Source organism: Scyliorhinus torazame, chromosome 9 (genome assembly GCF_047496885.1).
Source record: "Scyliorhinus torazame isolate Kashiwa2021f chromosome 9, sScyTor2.1, whole genome shotgun sequence".
NCBI classification, from domain to species: Eukaryota; Metazoa; Chordata; class Chondrichthyes; order Carcharhiniformes; family Scyliorhinidae; genus Scyliorhinus; species Scyliorhinus torazame.
In genome coordinates, this window is record NC_092715.1 from 133144789 (window position 1) to 133164984 (window position 20196).

The following is a 20196-nucleotide window of genomic DNA, read 5'->3' on the forward strand; positions in this document are numbered from 1 at the left end:
GATTCTGGGGCCTGTGGGGCTGGAATTGACTGCGTACTTGCCCAGGGTGTCGTACAATCGGCATCTGGTGGGATGGGTGACCTGTAGGGCATAGAGTAGTATGAGAGTGGGTGGACGGAACGTCCTTCAAACTTTGAAGAACCCTTTAAACACATTTGGGAGCGAGGATACTGTGTTAGGCAAACAAGGCAACCCTTCTAACTGTGCTGCCTCTGCACCCGCACTCCTCCCAAACAGTACTGTGAACCTAATCCTGAAAAGACAATAATGGCATATGAAGTGACAAATGGGTCTGGTGCGCAATTTGCAAGCCGTGAAAGTGCACCAATTGGATTTTCCCAAGCTCAGAGGAAGATTCAACCAGGGGTGATTCATTGCTTCTCTTAGGAACATTCAAAAGCAACTCATGCACAATAAATTACTATATGGCGAATGACTACAGATCTCATATTGATGGCATTCATTCAGAAAATGATGTTTTCCAGAAGACTGAGGGACTCCTCTCTTTATCGGGGCAGCACGGTAGCCTTGTGGATAGCACAATTGCTTCACAGCTCCAGGGTCCCAGGTTCGATTCTGGCTTGGGTCACTGTCTGTGCGGAGTCTGCACATCCTCCCCGTGTGTGCGTGGGTTTCCTCCGGGTGCTCCGGTTTCCTCCCACAGTCCAAAGATGTGCGGGTTAGGTGGATTGGCCATGATAAATTGCCCTTAGTGTTGGGTGGGGTTACTGGGTTATGGGGATAGGGTGGCGGTGTTGACCTTGGGTAGGGTGCTCTTTCCAAGAGCCGGTGCAGACTCGATGGGCTGAATGGCCTCCTTCTGCTCTGTAAATTCTATGATAATCTTTTGAGTTGAAATTACAAAAGTGCCGTTGGTTGATAATGTCCATCAGAACAGAGAGATTGTGCCATTGTTTAATTCCAACGCTTTCTTAGTACTGCATTGAATTTCAATCTAGATCCTGATTTAAAATTTTTAAAACAATTTAAATAAAATATTTTTATATCAGTGTGCAGGCTGAACATTCAGGATGCTCATCGTGGTCAGAAAGGCAGCTTTCCTACTGATGGATCCCATAAGCCTACACCAGTCTTCCGGACCAACATTAAATTGATGCATTTTGGCTAACAGCCTCTAAATGAAGAAAATCTGTGCGTTAAGGAATTGTTAAAGTATAAAATCTGATTCCTAATTTCTATCACATGGCTGCAGAGACACAATTACTGCTATCAGCCATTCAATATGTGAGCATATTTCAGAAAAGTGTAAAAGTAATAGGGTAGTGATAGTGGGGGGATTTCAACTTCCCCAACATGAATCGGAGTAGTAAAAGGTTTAGAGGGAGTGGAATTTTTAAGAATGTATCCAAAAGAACTTGTTAAACCAGTACGTGGAAGGTCCTACAAGAGGGGCGGCCCTGGATTTAATTCTAGGTAACAAAGCTGGGTAAGTGGTTGAAGTATCATCGGGGGAGAATTTTGCAGACAGTGATCATAACTCCATTAGATTCAAAATTGATATGGAAAAAGACGACGATGAGCCTGAAATCAAAGTTCTAAACTGGAGGAAGGCCAATTTTAATAAGATCAAACATGATTTGGCCAGAGTTGACTGGGACCGGCACTTTTAGGTAAATCTGTGATAGAACAGTGGGGCGCATTCAAGAAGGGTATAGGGAGAACAATAAAGGAAAGGGGTGGGCCAACAAATCCAGTGAACCCTGGATGTCGAGGAATATATAGCATTGGATCAGGAGAAAAAGGAAGGTTAATAGCAGATATTGAGGGGGCAAAACAGATGCCGCAGAGACATTTGGAATGTGCAAGAGGGAACTTAAAAACAAAATTAGGAGAGCAAAAACAAGACGTGAAAGGATACTGGCAGGTTAAAATAAAGGAAAATCCTTTGTTGTTTTACAAGTACATTAAGGGTAAAAGGATAACTAGGGAAAGAGTAGGGCCACATTAAGGACCACAGTGGTAATTTGTGTATGGAGCAGGAGGATGTAGGTGGGGTTCTACATGAATAATTTATGTTGGTGTTCTTTAGTGCAAGGGCAGGTGTGGGTATAGAAATCAGGGAGAAGGGCTGTGATAAAAATTAAAGAAATCAATATAGACAGAGAGGAGGTTCCAAGTGGTCTAGCAGGCTTCAAGGTAGATAAATCTCCAAGGCCAGATGAAATGTATCTCAGGCTGTTGGGTGAGGCAAGGGAGGAAATATCAAGGATGCTGAAAATTTGCAATTCCTCTCTGGCCACGTGGTGCCGGACGTCTGGAGGATAGACAATGTTGTACCATAATTCATGAAGGGAGGAAGGGATAAACCAGGAAACTACAAGCCAGACCTCCGTGGTGGGGAAACTATTGGAAGCAATTTTGAGACAGAATTAATCTGCATTTGCAGAGTTTATCATCCTACCACTTTTCGTGTCACCCGTCAACTTGCCGATTAACCCTCCTATATTCAGTTCCAAATAGAACCATAGAATTCCTACAGTGCAGAAGGAGGTAATTCTGCCCACCGAGTCTACACAGGCCCACTGAAAGAGCACTCTACCCCTTTAATCCCACCTAACCTGCACATCTTTGTACTGTGGGAGAAAACCGGAGTATCCGGAGGAATTTTACGCAGACACGGGAAGAAAGTGCAAACTCGCCCAAGGACGAATTGAATTTGGGTCCCTGGTGTTGTGAGGCAGTAGTGTGGAGGATAGCCTAAGATCGCAAGAGGATAGAGACAGGCTGGTCAGATGGGCTGATCGGTGGCAAATGGAATTCAATCCGGATAAGTGTGAGGTGATGTACCTGGGCAGAATGTACAAGGCATGGGGATACATGATAAACGGCTGGACCCTGGGAAGCACTGAGGATCAGAGGGACCTTGGTGTGCATGTACACCGGTCCCTGCTGGTGGCAAGACAGGTAGATACAGTGGTTAAGAAGGCATATCGTATACTTGCTTTTATTAGCCGAGGCATAGAATTTAGAGCAGGAAGGTTATGCTGAAACAGTATAAAACATTGGTTAGGACATAGCTAGAGTATTGTGTGCATTTCTGGAATCCACATTATGAGGGATATGATAGCACTGGCAAGGAGAGGAGATTTACCACGATGTTGCCTGGGCTGGAGAGTTTTAGCTATGAAGAGAGACTGGATAGACTGGGGTTGTTTTCCTTGAAGCAGAGGAGATTGATTGGGAGGGGGCGGGGTGGGGGCATGATTGAGGTGTATAAAATTATGAGGGGCATCGATGGAGTGGACGCAAAGAAACGTTTCCCCTTGGTTGAAAGATCAATGATCAGGGGAGATAGATTTCAGGTAAGGGGCAGGAGGTTTCGAGGGGATGTGATGGAAAACCTTTTTCACCCAGAGGGTGGTGAGAGTCTGGAACTCACTGCCTGAAAGGGTGGTGGAGGCAGAGACTCTTATGACATTTAAGAAGTATTTACATGTGCATTTGCGATGCCAAGGCATACAAGGTTATGGGCCAAGAGCTGGAAAATGGTATTAGAATACTTGCATGGTTTTTGATGAGCTAGGCCGAAGGGCCTTATCTATGCTGTCATAGAATATACAGTGCAGAAGGAAGCCATTCGGCCCATCAAGTCTGCACCGACCCACTTAAACCCTCACTTCCACCCTATCCCCGTAACCCAATAACCTCTCCTAGTCTTTTTTTTGACACTGAGGTCAATTTAGCATGGCCAATCTACCTGACCTGCACGTCTATGGACTGTGGAGGAAACCGGAGCACCCGGAGGAAACCCACTCGGACACTGGGAGAACGTGCAGACTCCGCACAGACAGTGACCCAGCGGGGAATCGAACCTGGGACCCTGGTGCTGTGAAGCCACAGTGCTATCCACTTGTGCTACCGAGCTGTCGACCTCTATGAGTCGAAGTTCACCACTTTCGGTATTCCTGTGGAGGGGAGGAAGTCGAGAGCATACTTTCTAATTGCTGTCGTCCCAACGTTTGGTAAAAGCCTCTTCTAACGTATGAACATAGTAGAATTAAAGTTTTTAGTGCCACATAATTTGATTTATCAAAACCGGAAACCATTTTCTCATTCACTTTAAACCATTGCTTCAGATGCCCAGTATTTGCTGAAAGAATATTGACAAGTTCACAGCGCACACCATTATTAGTGCATTAAAAATCCAGTAATTTGTGGTGAGGAGGAGCTGTGCCTTGAGTTGAGAATTGCCACAAATTGGTCGGTGATTTATGTAACTCTGTCTTTAGCCTTACAAAAATAGGAGCTCGCCACCAACCTCAAATGATTGTCAACAAAGTTGTTAGATTTGTGTAGTTAATATGAACCAAATGAAGTTGGGTTTCCTTTTTCATGGTGTAAGGACCCTTTTAATGCTATTAATGTTCTTCCAGTCCTACCCAACCTTGGAGGGAATAATTGAAACTGTGGAATCTTACTCTTACTTGTGGGAAATTGTTCCTCGAGGTATTTTAAATTACAATCTTCTTTTTTTTTTCTTAATATTCCTTTCTGTCTCTCGGAAATAAGCTCTCAGCCCATGCTGTGAGATACCTTAGTCAAGTCGAATCTGAGCCAATATGTGAAGGAGCTGCTGTTGTTTTGCTGTTAATTTTAATGTCTGAGAACGGTTCATCTGAACTGCCTACACCTATAATCAGACAAAATATTGCTCGAGGTAATGAATAGAGTGAAAATTGAAAGGAAACAGATACTGGAAAGGTTGACTTCTCCTTAACGGATAATAATCTTTATTGTCACAAGTAGGCTTACATTAACACTGCAATGAAGTTACTGCGGAAATCCCCTAGTCGCCACATTCCAGCACCTGTTCGGGTACGCCGAGGGAGAATCCATAATGTCCAAATTACCAAATAGCACATCTTTCAGGATTTGTGGGAGGAAACTGGAGCACCCGGAGGAACCCCACACAGACACTGGGAGAACGTGCAGACTCTGCACAGACAGTAACCCAAGCTGGGAATCGAACCTGGGACCATGGCGCTGTGAAGCCATAGTGCTATCTACAATGCTGCTGTGCTGCCAATAAATAGCCTGGTCTTGATGGTTTGCATCCCAGGTTGCTAAAGGAAGTGGGGGGGAAGGAGGTGGCAGAAGGGCTTGCCATCATCCTCTTCCCTGGATTGGAGGGGCCAGATAATTGCTGCTTGTAGCTATTCCTACCAGGCGATCTACTGTCATGAAAAGTCCAGCTCGTCTATCTTGCAGCATGCATCTTCACACATCCACTGTAGCTATCTGCAACCGCTCCATGATGTCTTTCATCCAACTACACCTTGGTTGACCCCTCTTTCTGCTGCCCCCCAGCCCTTTCAAAGAGATCTGTAATGGATTGGAGAGTGGCAAATGCGACACCCTTTCTTACGCAAGAATGGGTATAAAGACATCTCTGGCAACTACAGGCCGGCTACTTTAACATTACTGATGGGTAGAATTTTAGGCACAATTATCAGGAGGAAAAAATCAATAGGTGCTGAGAGGGGTTTTGAGTTAATGACTGAGAACATACATTTCTAAAATGTAGATCCTGTTTGGCGAATCTATTTGAATATTTTGAAATAACAGAGATGGGTGATAAAGGGAATGCAATGGATGTGGTCTGTATAGATTTTGAGAAAGCCTTTTACAAAGTATCACATTGAGGTTGGTTCATGGAATAGGAGAAACCGTGTCAACTTGGATAAGAAAAATTGGTGAAAGATCGAGAACAAGAAGTCAATGTAGATAGTTACTTTTCAGATTGGAGGATAGTAGACAGTGGGGTTCCTCAAGGATCAATGTTAGGACTACTTTGTATGTGACTATATATAAGATACTTTAATATTGGAATACAGAGGAAAATTTCAAAATTTCCCAATGATGCCAAACTCGGAGAAGTAGCAAGTATTGAGAATGACACAACTGCAATAGGATGTGATTAGGCTAGCAGAATGGGCAGACAAATGAAATGAAATTAAAATCGCTTATTGTCACAAGTAGGCTTCAAATGAAGTTGCTGTGAAAATGGAAGATGGAATTTAATACAAAGAAGCTTGAGATGATGCATTTTGGCAGAAGGAATAAGGAGAGGCATTGGACTCAATGGCACAGCTCAAGAGGTATGCAATAATAGGGACGTGGGGTTCATATACATCATGTTCAAGGGATGACTTATTTGAAGGTGGTAGGACATATTTGAAAGAGTTGTTAGCAAAACACATGGATCATGGGCTTCATAAATTGAGAAAAAAAGATTGGAAATTATACTGAACCTTTTCTAGTTAGGCCACAACTAGAGTATTGTGTCCCGTTCTGACTGTTAAACTTTAGGAAGGAATGGAAGGTCCTTGAACAGGTAGCTTCCAGTGATGGGGGATTTTATTTACAAGGTTCGGTTGAAGAATGTGGTACTTGTTCTCATTGGAGCAAAGGAGATTCGGGGGAATTTGATAGAGGTATATATAAGATTATGGCACATGTGGATAAGGTAGATAAGGAAAAACTGTTTTCGGCACAAGGACTGGGGGATACAAATATAAAGTTTTGGGCAGGAGGAATATGAGGGAGAAATCTTTTACACAGCAAATGGCAATAGCCTAGAACTCATTGCTCACGAGGTTGGTGGAGACCGAGATGGTCAATTAACAATGATTTCAAAAGGGAAAACTACTGGCATTTATATCTTGCATCTCATGACCACCATGGGCCAGAGTTTGGTTCCCAATGGAGGTAGGAACCCAGTTGCGAAATGCTGAACTAACTTTTTTTTGGCTGGAAGAACAATTTTACTCTGCCTTCCTGACCTCACCAATTTTGTGTGACCTGTTTTGCAGGCCGGAAAGGTTTGGGTGCAAATCGCGCATGTATCTATTCTGTTGGGGTCCCCATTGTGAGGACCACAGGCAAACTGCATTCCTCCCACACACATAAAACACCTCCTGGGAAGGTTTGTGGGAAGCTGTAATAATAGTGTGAAAACCTTCACGAGAACCATTGGAGATCGCTGATTGTACTACCCTTGGGCTTTGCAGAATAAGAGTTCCTGTGGTGAGCAGGTGGAGGCAAACCCAGCTGGGGCTCATTAGCGGGACTTTTAAATGTAGCTTCCAGACCAGAGCAGCAGTTCCCGAAAGTCTTGGGCTGGGATGTTTTGTGTGATGTGGTGGCGGCTTTATTTTAAGTTTAAAATAAACCAGTTTGGCCTTTCACTCTGTGCCTCCTGGAATTAGTACATTGGTGATGAAGATCAAGCACAGGATTCTGAGTAGTCTTTTCTAAACTCCCCAATGACAATTCCAGTAAGCAACCACAAAAGGAAAAACCCAGAAATGTGGTTGTTTGGGAAGCTCGAGCCTTACGATGTGGATGTGGAGGATTGGCCTCAGTATGCAGAACGCATGCACTAATTCCTCCGCACCAACAGCATAGAAAGAGGTGACAGACAAAAAGTAATCCTTCTGACAGAATGTGGGGCCCTGACATTCAGCATTATTAAGAGTTTAACTTATCCCGCAGCCCCGACACTAAACGTTCAATGATCTTGTGGATCTAGTAAAGAACCATTATGTCCCAAAGCCATCCATAATCCTCTAGTGTTACCAATTCAACACATCTGGGAGGACCCCTGAAGGAGCCCATGACAGAATTCCTGGCTAGTTTAAAGAAGCTGGCCAAATACTGCGACTTTGGTTCACCCCTGACCACGATGCTACACGACCGGCTAGTGTGTGGGATTAATAATGTTGCAATACAAAAAGAATTGTTGGCAGAACTCATCCTAGACCTCCAAGGGTTGCAGAATTAGTGCTATCCTTCGAGAATGCCGAGGAAGAGACAAGGACTCCAGGGTTGATGGACAGTAGTGTTCTTGGGAAGAGGGCACTCACATAAAGAAAAGCCAGTATTCCCAGTGAAGGCATTCATGTGCTTCACCCAACACCAACTCAACATTGAGCCAGGACATTCTGACGTCTCAACAGATGGCCAGATAACCCTCGAAGTACCTGGGAAGCCTCCCCAGAAGACTATAAGTATCAACCACAAGGCTGCTGCTGTAAATGTGACAAAAGGACACGACCTAGGCAAGGCTCCCAGAATCCACAGTACGCGTCGCGTGCTGCCCAAACTGGAAGCCAAAGTCACTTCAGACCCCAGCCTTGCAAGTCTATCAGCCTGTAGAGGGTGAAACGATTCAGCTAAACTGCATCACCCCTAAGGTTGCCCACATAAAGATAACACTTATAGAAATGGAGGTGGATACGCGAGCTGCTGTCTCCATCATCAGGGAACAGACCTTCTGGCACCTCCGGATGGGTATCTTGCCCCTAGGTATACGAGACACCAGGTTGGCCACATATACAGGGGAACCTTTATATGGTTCACGTTAATTATGGACAGCAGACAGCCCAATTCACACTCATAGTTGTGCAAGGGCCAGGGCCCAGCCTCTTAGGCAGAGACTGGCTTCAGAGAAGCCATCTGGACTGGCTACAAATTTTTAAACTAGGAACCGGTGGGCTCTACAAGGTCTTTGGCAAATACCCCGAGGTATTCCAAGAAGGCATTTGTAGAATAAAAGGACCAGGGCAAAGATTGGTGTGGGCACCGATGTCCTACTCAAATATTTCCGGGCACAGCTAGTCCCATACGCTTTACTTACCAAAGTAGAGACCGAACCCGAGCGGTTAGACAGCCTCAGAATAATACAACCAGTGTAGTTCTCGGAGTGGGCTGTACCAGTAGCTCCCTCCTCTAGTTCTACTAGTTGATCTGCCTTTGTGCGGACTATAAACTAACTGTTAATAAAGCCTCGCCTTTGGATCGGTATCCCCTACCACGCATCGAAGATCGATATGAAAAATGAAATGAAATGAAAATCGCTTTTTGTCACAAGTAGGCTTCAAATGAAGTTACTGTGAAAAGCCCCTAGTCGCCACATTCCTGCGCCTGTTCGGGGAGGTTGGTACGGGAATTGAACCGTGCTGCTGGCCTGTCTTGGCAAACTAGATATGAGCTATGCCTACCTCCAACTAGAACTCTGAGTCATCCAGGAAGTATGTAAAGATTAACACCCATAAGGGTTTATACAAATATACACACCTCCCCTTGAAAGCCTCGTTGGCGTGCACCATTTTTCAACCCATGTTGGATAACATTCTCAGGTACCTAAGGTGGCAGTATACTTAGACAACATACTAATCACTGGAGTCATGGAAAAAGAGAACCTAGCAAACCTGGAGGAAGTTTTGAAACTATTTTCTGATGCAGGTGTCTGTCTCAAACGAGAAAAATGTGTTCCAGGCAGGCGAAGTGATCTACCTCAGGTACGAAGTCAATAAAAAAGGCCTACACCCTGTAGAGGCTAAAGTACGGCCATCAAAGAGGCACCGACGCCGTGAAATATGACAGAATTAAAATCTTTCCCAGCTCGTAAACTACTAATGGGAAATTTTTCCCAAACTTGGCCATTTTATTGTCACCCCTGCACACACTGTTAAAAAAACACCAGATGTGGTCGTGGCAGGTGCTGCAGGATGAAGCCTGGTATTAAACATGTGATATCTCTCCATATGGAGTTGGGGCAGTCCTTTCCATTGATAGGACGATGCGACAGAGAGACCAATAGCATATGCACTCTGAACCTTGACGGATGCAGACAGATGCTATTATCCGATCGAAAAGGAAGAATTGACTGCTATTTTTGGTGTAAAGAAATTCCACCCATATGTCTATGGCCGACATTACACAATCAAATCGGACTATAAATCCCTGCTGGTCCTTTTCAAAGAGAATAAAATGATTCCCCCCCCCCCCTACCCCCCCCCCCCCGTCGCCTTAGCTCGGATCCAAAGTTGGGCATTGGTGTTAGCAGCCCATGAATACTCTCTCAAGCACAGCCCAGGAACTCAGTTGCCAACAAGGATGTCCTGAGTCGCCTCCCACTGCTCACAATCCTGGCTCCTCTGCCGGCATTGGAAGAAGTAATCATGACCTAGAACTTACTGGATGTCTTGCCAGTATTTGCGAAGCAGATTCGAGCATGAACCCTCCATAGCATACGTGAGCCGTATGATCCTCGGTGGCAGAATCACAGGATCCCCTTCCTCACTAACCAACAAGAGCAGAGTAGAAGATGGCAGGACAGGGGCAAATGGAAGGGGAGTTGACAGAAATTGGAGGGGATTGGCTTTCCAAGGGCCCCCCTTCCCGATGTCCCTCGACCAGGCACTGGGCCCACACAGGTTTGCTTATCGTGCAAACCCCCCCCAGATGGGCTTAATATCACTGGTGATGGGATGAGCCTCTCAAGTGGGTATCAATTGCCCACAAGTGCTTCAATTGGCAGCAGGCAGGAAGGCCATCCACAGGTCACCCCACCATGGACTTCATCGGGTGAGGGCAGGAAGGGAGTGGGGTCCACACCCACCACCCTCCCATCTGAACAATTGCTCCCTCACTCTTAAACGTTCCAATGGGGAGGGCATTAAATTCCACCCACTGACTCTTTGATCTGGTGTACGATTCAGTTCATTCTAAGGATCATTAATTTTCCTCTCCCATCCTAACTAAAATCAGAAAGGATAATGGTGGAAATTGGGGCAGCACGGTAGCATAGTGGTTAGCACAATTGCTTCACAGCTCCAGGGTCCCAGGTTCGATTCCCGGCTTGGGTCACTGTCTGTGCGGAGTCTGCACGTTCTCACCGTGTGTGCGTGGGTTTCCTCCGGGTGCTCCGGTTTCCTCCCACAGTCCAAAGATGTGCAGGTTAGGTGGATTGGCCATGTTAAAATTACCCTTAGTGTCCAAAATTGCCCTTAGTGTTGGGTGGGGTTACTGGGTTATGGGGATAGGGTGGAGGTGTGGGCTTGGGTAGGGTGCTCTTTCAAAGAGCCAGTGCAGACTCGATGGGCTGAATGGCCTCCTGCGCTGTAAATTCTATGAGTACTGAGATGGCAGGTCGTACTGTCAGCTCCCCCCACCTGACCTATGTTCCCTGGCTCTGCTGGCAGCATCTTCCCTGTACAATATGTACAAGTGTTATTGAGTGGACAAGACCTGGGTTCCTGTTTGATTTCCTTTTTCTTTGCCCACCTTAATGTCAATTTCCAAGACCAGTGAAGAAAGATAGCAGCAAGAATTCCCTAGTAGAAGTTTCATTCTGTCACAGCACCCCAAAATGGTAAATTCAGCCTCGTATATTCCAAAGGTATGCAAATATTGCAGGGTATTACATTTTTTTCATTTATTTTGACAAAGGAATATTCAGGCGGCACAGTGGCGCAGTTAGCATGCTGCCTACAGCGCTGAGGACCAGGGTTCAATCCCGACCCAGGTCACTGTCTGTATGGAGTTTTCACATTCTCACCGTGCCTGCGTGGGTTTCACCCCGCTACCCAAAGATGTGCAGGGTAGGTGGATTGGCCACGCTAAATTGCCCCTTAATAGGATAGGTGGATTGGCTAGGCTAAATTGCTTTTTAATTGGATAAACATAATTGGGTATTCTAAATTTTTCTAAAAAGGAATATTCATCTGCCTTATCCACCCATGCTGATGATTCACTCCACACTCATCAAAGTTCTTCAAAGTGCAGAATTTTTATTCTGTTAACAGCAAAGTGGTTGAATCACAAAATACAAATGTCCATCAGCCTGTGGGACATTGGAATTATTGTTTCTTTAAATTCTTTGGACTCAGACTGACACTCCTTAAGCACTATTTTAAAATGTTTTTATTGAGCTGGTTAACACGTTTCATAAAATTCCTATATATACAATTTTATTAAAGCCATGAATCTGTAGTTAGCGACAGAGAAGATGCCATTTAAGAACATTTCAAACCAACAATTAATTCTTATCTCTTGCAAACGCAACCAACGGCTTACAGTTGAGAGCTCCCCTCAGTCATCCTTAACCTTATTATGTCCTCCTTTTTTTTTAAACCCCTCCCAATTCCTCTGTCACAACACAGTGCCTACTTGAGTCAGAGTCATAACAAAACAGAAGGAGGCTATTTGGCCCATTGAGTCCCACGTAGAGCAACTCATTAAGTCCTATTCCCCTGCTCTATCTCTATGGCCATGCAAGTTCATTTTCCTCAATTGCCATCCAATATCCTTTTGAAGTCATTGCCTACGGGAGCGGTATAAATTGAGACAACGAGTCCCAGGTTAGCACAAAATGCTGTGTCAAAAATGTACTTCACATTCCCGCTGAATCTTTTTCCCAAAACCTTACATCTGTGTCCCCTTGTCCTTATGCCATCAGCTAACCGCTTTTCTATTTGTCCAGTCCTGTCACAGGGCAGAATATTCTGCACCCACCAACGGAGGAAATTATGGTGGGTTAAATTTGGAGTGATTTTAGAAAAGTCACTTTGCTGCTTTAAGAAAATGAGTTTGGAATTTTGTTCTCCTGACTCTGATGGCAAGTTAGTGAGTTTCCTGATGTCGGGATCCCTGGGCGGAATTCTCCGCAATTGGCGCGATGTCCGCCGACCGGCGCCAAAAACACGCGAATCAGTCTGGCATCGTGCCGCCCCAAAGGTACGGAATCCTCCGCATCTTGAGGGGCCGAGCCCTAACCTTGAGTGGCTAGGCCCGCGTCGGACTGATTTCCGCCCCGCCAGCTGGCGGGAAAGGCCTTTGGTGCCCCGCCAGCTGGCTCGAAACTGACTTTGCCGGGCGGCGCATGCGCGGGAGCGTCAGCGGCCACTCATTGCATCTCTGCGCATGCGCAGTGGAGGGGGTCTCTTAGCTGATGGCATAAGGACAAGGGGACACAGATGCAAGGTTTTGGGAAAAAGATTCAGCGGGAATGTGAAGTACATTTTTGACACAGCATTTTGTGCTAACCTGGGACTCGTCTCAATTTATACCACTCCCGTAGGCAATGACTTCAAAAGGATATTGGACGGCAATTGAGGAAAATGAAGGCAGAAGGAAAAGACTGCCCCCACGGCACAGGCCCACAGGATCGGTGGGCCCCGACCACGGGCCAGGCCACCGTGGGGGCACCCCCCGGGGCCTGATCGCCCCGCGCCCCCCCCCCCAGGATCCCGGAGCCCGTCCGCGCCGCCTTGTCCCGCCGGTAAGCGAGGTGGTTTAATCCATGCCGGCGGGACAGGCATTCCAGCAGCGGGACTTGGCCGGAGAATAGCCGCGGGGGGCCCGCCAACGGGCGCGGCGCGATTCCCGCCCCCGCCGAATATCCGGTGCCGGAGATTTCGGCAACCGGCGGGGGCGGGATTCACGCCAGCCCCCGGCGATTCTCCGACCCGGCGGGGGGTCGGAGAATCCCACCCCCTATTTGCATTCAAAGGCATCTCATGAGTGCTCAGTAAAAAGCCAGCTCATCCTCCAAATTAGATTCCCTGCCAGTGAGAATTTAGAACATTCAGGCTTGGAGGGGACAGGGTCAGTGTGGGCATGGGGATGGTAATGGTTGTCTGTTCTGACTGGAACGAAGGCATGTAAAGGTGGATTGTGAGAGGCTTCAGGGTAATGAGGGAGTTTCAACAGTGACTGAGGGAAGAGGAATAGTGATATTGGGTAGGTCTAGGATGGTGGTTTTGTGGGGGAGGGGAGGGAGTAGGTGGGTGAAGGGGAGGGTAGAAGGTGAGTGTCTGGGAGGGTAGAAGGTGGAGTGAGTTTGAAAGGTGACAAGCACCATTTTTCTAATCTGACCTTCACCATGCAGTTAGACAGTCAGTGGGATCCTTCAAAGTGGGAGCAGGGTCTTTTCAGGTGGGTGGAGTTCAAGGTCAGTACAAGTTGCCGACTCAATAATTGAAGCAACTGGATGGCGACCATGCTTACTTGTGTTCTCCACTCTATGGTGAATGCAGCATTGAGGCAGGTTTGTTTCTGAATCATGGGTTTCGTGACATTGAGGGCAGCTGCCATTCACTCTGTGCCATTCACCATTGTCTGCAGTCAGAGGCAGGGATGAAGAGAGGGAGGTAAATTCCTCCAAGGGGCAGGGCTGCTGAACGGCAGCCAAATTGTGATTTCAAACGTCCATCCTCCTGGGTGAATGGTCTAGGCTGAAAAGGGATTTTAATAAGATGGGGAATGGGCTAAAATGGCAGATGAAATTCACTGTCAGTAATTGCAAGATGACTTTTGGTTCAAAAGAAACAGTAATTATCCTTATACGACTGATCATAAAAAGTAATCGTAAAAAGAGCCCCAAGGTTCAACGCAAAGACCACATTACTTTTTGTTATATATTAATAACTTGGATATTGGAATACAGAGTAACATTTCAAAATTTGCAGATGATGCCAAACTTGGAGAAGTGTCAAACAGTGGGGATGATACAAATTGACTGCAACAGGACCTGACAGGCAGCAGAATGCACAGACAAATGACAGATGGAATTTTTTTTAAGTGTACTCTGATGCATTTTGGCAAATGGGATGGGGTGGCAATATAAACTTAATGGCACAATTTTAAAGAATGAGCAATCTCCTCTGGTCTTCTAAGGAATTAACTATACCTTCCATTTGGATACCATCTGTAAATTTTGACACCACTCCCAGGCCATCAATATCATTGAAAAACATAATGACGGGAAGCAACCTGAATCCTGTGGCATTCCAATATCCACCCCCAACCACTTCTGAAATACCCTTTATTCTTTTAGTCTGTTTCTCCTGTTTTAAATCGGGTTGTTATCCTCCATATTGCAGAATTGTCTTTAGGTAATGTCCAGTGTGATACTTTGTCAAAGGATTTCCTAAACTCGTATGTCCACTGCATTTCTCCCACCAACCACATCTTTTACTTCCTCAAAGGATTCTGTGAATTTTGTTAAGCACAATTATCCATTTTGAAATCCATACAAGCTCTTTCTATTTATTATCTTTTATCCAGAGGCATGGTAGATTTATACTTATTAAGCACTAAAGTTTTCCTTGCCACAGCTGTTAAGCTAACTGATCGTAATTACCCAGATGAGCCCCATCTCCCTTTTTAAAAATAGGTTCTACTTTGGCCACTTTCTAGTTCTCTAGCACACATCCACACTAGGCCTAAAATATAATTTATACAACAGTTGCAATTTATTTCCTTATCATTTTTGGATCATAGAATGTATCCCATTGTGCCATGACACTTTGTTTTCCTTTAGCTTAACTAACTTACCAAATATGTTCCTTGTATCATCCTAATCAACAAGGATCGGCTTTTGGGCTGCATGCTGGACAACTTCAATTTGTAGTATAATTCAATGGCATGCCTAAAATATAGTTGGACATGTTTCATTGTCCTCTTTTTAAAAAAATACCCAATTCATTTTTTCCAATTAAGGGGCAATTTAGCGTGTTCAATCCACCTACCTTGCACATCTTTGGGTTATGGAGGCAAACCCCACGCAAACACGCGGAGAATGTGCAAACTCCACATGGACAGTGACCCAGAGCCGGGATCAAACCTGGGACCTCGGCGCCGTGAGACTGCAGTGCTACCACTGCGCTGCCCATTGTCCTCTTCTTAAAGAAACCTTTTTAAGCACCTTTGATCAATTTGAATGAGCTTTTAGTATCAACCTTGGAATCTCCAATCAAGGAATTATACAGGACGTCTTGCATTTTTGTTACTGTAAAGAGTTGCATGTTCATACACCTCTATCGTTTTGCAATAAAGACTTTCCACCTTTTAAAGAGAAAAATGAAAGCAAAGATTTGCATTTATTTTGGAGTTTTTTGTAACTATCCGATGTCTTAAATACTTCACAGCCAATGAACTACTTTTGATATTAGTCACTGTTGGAATGTAGGAAATGTGTAAACTGAAATATATTATTATCTTTTGCATAGGATTTGAAACCAGATTATGTTTCAAAAGCTGCACTTCAGAGGAACCTCAATTTTGAAATAGTCTGCAAAAAGGTAAGACTCCTGAATAAATGAAGCTATTATTTTGGAAGAAATGCTGCTGTCAAATGTGTGCTTAAAAATTTCCCAATTGTGCATATATAACAAGAGTAACAAAATCAAAGTGACTTATCTTTTCTAAACTACTCATTTTCCTCTCAATTTTATTACCGCAATCTTCTCCATCCTGGCAACTTCATCAAGGCAAGGACTAGGAAATTTCTGGAGGCAAGCCTTGGGAGCCTCTGCAATTGGTACCACGCAAAGCCCATACGCACACACAAACCGATTTTCTCCCAACCTATTCCAGGCCTCCCAACTCCATCACCAACCCCTGACTGAACAACCCACCCCCTCCGGTTTCCTCTTGTCTTTCATACTGGCCTACGCCCAGTGGGTTAAGTATGTAAACATTTCAGCCTTAAGTCACTTATGTGGTGCAAGAAATGATGGAACCAATTTTGTCCTCTGCAAGTTTCCACAAACAGCAATGTGATAATGGCCAGGTATTTTGTTTGATTGAGACAGAATTATTGGTCAGGATGCTGAGGAGAATTCACCAGTGGGTATAAATAAATACAAAAATAGCATGAAGCTAAAGTAATTATACAGCTGGACCTGCAATCCCTGCCTCCAACTTAATCCTGACACCCCAGCCTCCGTGGTAGTTTGGATCATTTTGTGTGGAATTCCAGATCTTTCTGACAAGTGAGATGAAAATGAGTGAAATAAAACAGACTGAAGACATTGAAAAAGTGAATGCGCAAAAACATAAAGTGCTCCATGGCTAAATAAAGAGAAATACAAAGGAAAAAAACTGGGGTATATCTTAGACAGGATGTTGGTACAAAGGAATATTTGTGCAAAGGAAGATTAAATGAGAGAGCCAGTGACAAATAGATAGTTACAGAAAAAAAAATTATTTGCAAACAATACAATGAGAGATCTACTGAATCTGTTCCATTTCATGGTGTAATAATCTTGTGATGGAGGAAACTTCTGACTTTCACGACAGAAAATGCATTAGTAATTTCTCAAATGTTTAACTTGATATTAGTTGAAATATTGAAATTTAATAGCTTTAATACAGTATTCGTAATTCATCCACGAATGAGACTTGAAATCACTTACAGATTATGGTTTTATTTTTCCATGTCAGAGCATTTTTGTAAAGGTTCTTTTCTCCCTCACCCATATTTGGTTAAAATAGGTCTATACTGGGCCTAACATGCTAAAGTCAACATCTCTCAGAATTGATTCTAATAAGTTACCCACAACCGATGTAAGCCTGTAATTATTTGGCCCATTGATCACACCTTTTTGAATAATGGTACAATGTTCACAGACTTCCGATCTTCTGTCACATCACCTATATCTATTGAGGATCGGTATTTATTTCCTCGCTGGCTTACTTTAATATCCTGGGATACAATCCATCCAGCCCTGGTTATTTATCCACCATCAAGGATGACAGTCCCACATGTACTTCCCAGTTCATAGGCCAGAATTCTCTGGCCTTTGGGATTCTCTTTTCCCGTTGACAGCGCATCCCTGCCCGTGGGTTTCCCGGCATCATGGGGTGCCATCAATGGGAAACCCCAGTGGCAAACGGCAGGAAGAGAGAATCCCACCACCAGCGAATGATGAGCCACTGAGAAACACACGATTGGGGAACCAGAAAATCCCACCCATTGTATATAATAATACGCTGTCCTCCACTTTAACTAGAATCTCTACACCATCCCTCTCCTTTGTGAAGACAGAGAAAACGTGCTCAAGTTTCCATTATAATGATGATATCATGTTTGCCATGTGTCTATCTGTGCTCTCAGCTCATCAGCTTTATTTGCTATACTCACAATTGAATATTTATCTTTTAACACTGCCAGATTCCTTTGCATCAGTATTCACCAAAGAGAAGGAATTGGCAGGTGTTGAGTCTGCAGAAGGGTGTGTAGATAGCCTGAGTCACATTGAGATCCAAAAAGATGAGGTGTTGGGCGTCTTGAAAAATATTACGGTGGATAAGTCCCCAGGGCCTGATGGGATCTACCTCAGAATATTGAAGGAGGCAAGAGAGGAAATTGCTGAGGCCTTGACAGAAATCTTTGGATCCTCACTGTCTTCAGGTGATGTCCTGGATGACTGGAGAATAGCCAATGTTGTTCCTCTGTTTAAGAAGGGTAGCAAGGATAATCCAGGGAACTAGAGGCCGGTTGAGCCTTACGTCAGTGGTAGGGAAATTACTGGAGAGAATTCTTCGAGACAGGATCTACTCCCATTTGGAAGTAAGTGGACGTATTTGCGAGAGGCAGCACAGTTTTGTGAAGGGGAGGTCGTGTCTCACTAACTTGATAGCGTTTTTCGAGGAGGTCACAAAGATGATTTATGTCGGTAGGGCAGTGGATGTTGGCTATATGGACTTCAGTAAGGCCTTTGACAAGGTCCCTCATGGCAGACTGGTACAAAAGGTGAAGTCACACAGGATCAGAGGCGAGCTGGCAAGATGGATCCAGAACTGGCTAGGTCATAGAAGGCAGAGAGTAGCAATGGAAGGGTGCTTTTCTGATTGGAGGGCTGTGACTAGTGGCGTTCCGCAGGGATCAGTGCTGGGACCTTTGCTGTTCGTAGTATATATAAATGATTTGGAGGAAAATGTAACTGGTCTGATGAGTAAGTTTGCGGACGACAAAAATGTTGGTGGAATTGCGGATAGCGATGAGACTGCCAGAGGGTACAGCAGGATTGCGATCGTTTGGAGACTTGGGCGGAGAGATGGCAGATGGAGTTTAATCCGGACAAATCTACTTTGATCTAAAAGCAGGTGAAGGAGAGGAGTCAACTCAGGCTAATTTAAAAAGAGCAACTTGTAACCACTCCCAGTGAGTTCTCCCAGTGAGCCAGAGAAGACACAGCCAGAGTGAGACACAACCAAGAATGAGTTTAGGAATTGGAAGCTAGGTGGGAATTCGAAGCTGGGTTGGGAGGAAGTGCTTTTTAACCCTGGTAAGTAGTTTTTCTTTTTTCTTTCGTTTTTTGGAATTGTAGTTGTATAAGTTTACCGAAGGTTTAAGACATGGCAGGAGATCCCAGATCCATGTCATGCTCCTCGTGTGTGATGTGGGAGCTCAGGGACACGTCCACTGTCCCTGGCTCCTTCACGTGCAAGAAGTGTCCAGTTGCAGCTCCTGTTAGACCGCTTGACAGTTCAGGAGCTGCGGATGGACTCACTCAGCGATGCTGAGGACGTTGTGGATAGCACGTTTAGCGAGTTGGTCACACCGCAGGTGAAAGTTACTGAGGGAGATAGAAAATCGGTGACCAAAAGACACAGCAAGAGTAGGAAGGCAGTGTAGGTGTCCCCTGCGGTCATCTCCCTGCAAAACAGATATACCGCTTTGGATACTGTTGAGGGAGATGGCTCACCAGGGGAAGGCATCAGCAGCCAGGTTCATGGCACCGTGGCTGGCGCAGCTGGGCAGGAAGAAGAATGGCAGGGCTATAGTGATAGGGGACTCAATCGTAAGGGGAATAGACAGGCAGTTCTGCGGACGCAATCGAGACTCCAGGATGGTATGTTGCCTGCCTGGTGCAAGGGTCAAGGATGTCTCGGAGCGGCTGCAGGACATTCTGGGGGGGGGGGGGTGAACAGCCAGCTGTCGTGACAGGCACCAACGATATAGGTACAAAACGGGACGAGGTCCTACAAGCTAAATTCAGGGAGTTAGGAGTTAAACTAAAAAGTAGGACTTCAAAGGTAGTAATCTCAGGGTTGCTACCAGTGCCATGAGCTAGTCAGAGTAGGAATGTCAGGATAGATGGGATGAATGCGTGGCTCGAGACATGGTGCAGGACGGAGAGATTCAAATTCCTGGGGCATTGGAACCGGTTCTGAGGGAGGTGGGACCAGTACAAACCGGACGGTCTGCACCTGGGCAGGACTGGAACCGATGTCCTAGGGGGGTGTTTGCTAGAGCTGTTGGGGAGGGTTTAAACTAATGTGGCAGGGGGATGGGAACCGATGCAGCAAGTTGGAAGGTAGTAAAACAGGGACAGAAACAAAAGGCAGTAAGGGGGAAAGTGTAAGGCAGAGTAGCCACAGTCAAAAATCAAAAAGGGAGACAGTACAAGGTACAGTGACTGAGGGGAGCTCAGTGAATAGGCCCAGTAATACTAAAAGGAATAAAATGGGAAGTAAAAACTTTAATGGTAAGCGACGCGGCAGGTTGTTACATGAAGATATGGGTTCAACGACAAGGAAAATTAGGAGAAAAGTTAAGAGGAAATTAACTTACGAGAGGTTACTGATCGAGGTGTTAAG

The 20196-nt window shown here is 45.1% G+C and overlaps 1 protein-coding gene across 3 annotated transcripts in view; it reads left to right on the forward strand.

Moving 5' to 3' along the window:
* The window catches only part of srfbp1 (serum response factor binding protein 1), a 328539-nt gene that overhangs the window by 210190 nt on the left and 98153 nt on the right, over positions 1-20196 (forward strand). For all 3 annotated transcript variants that reach the window (XM_072516523.1, XM_072516526.1, XM_072516525.1), the window contains one exon: positions 15819-15890. In XM_072516523.1, the coding sequence (XP_072372624.1) occupies positions 15819-15890 (72 nt within the window). The remainder of the gene's footprint in view (positions 1-15818; positions 15891-20196) is intronic.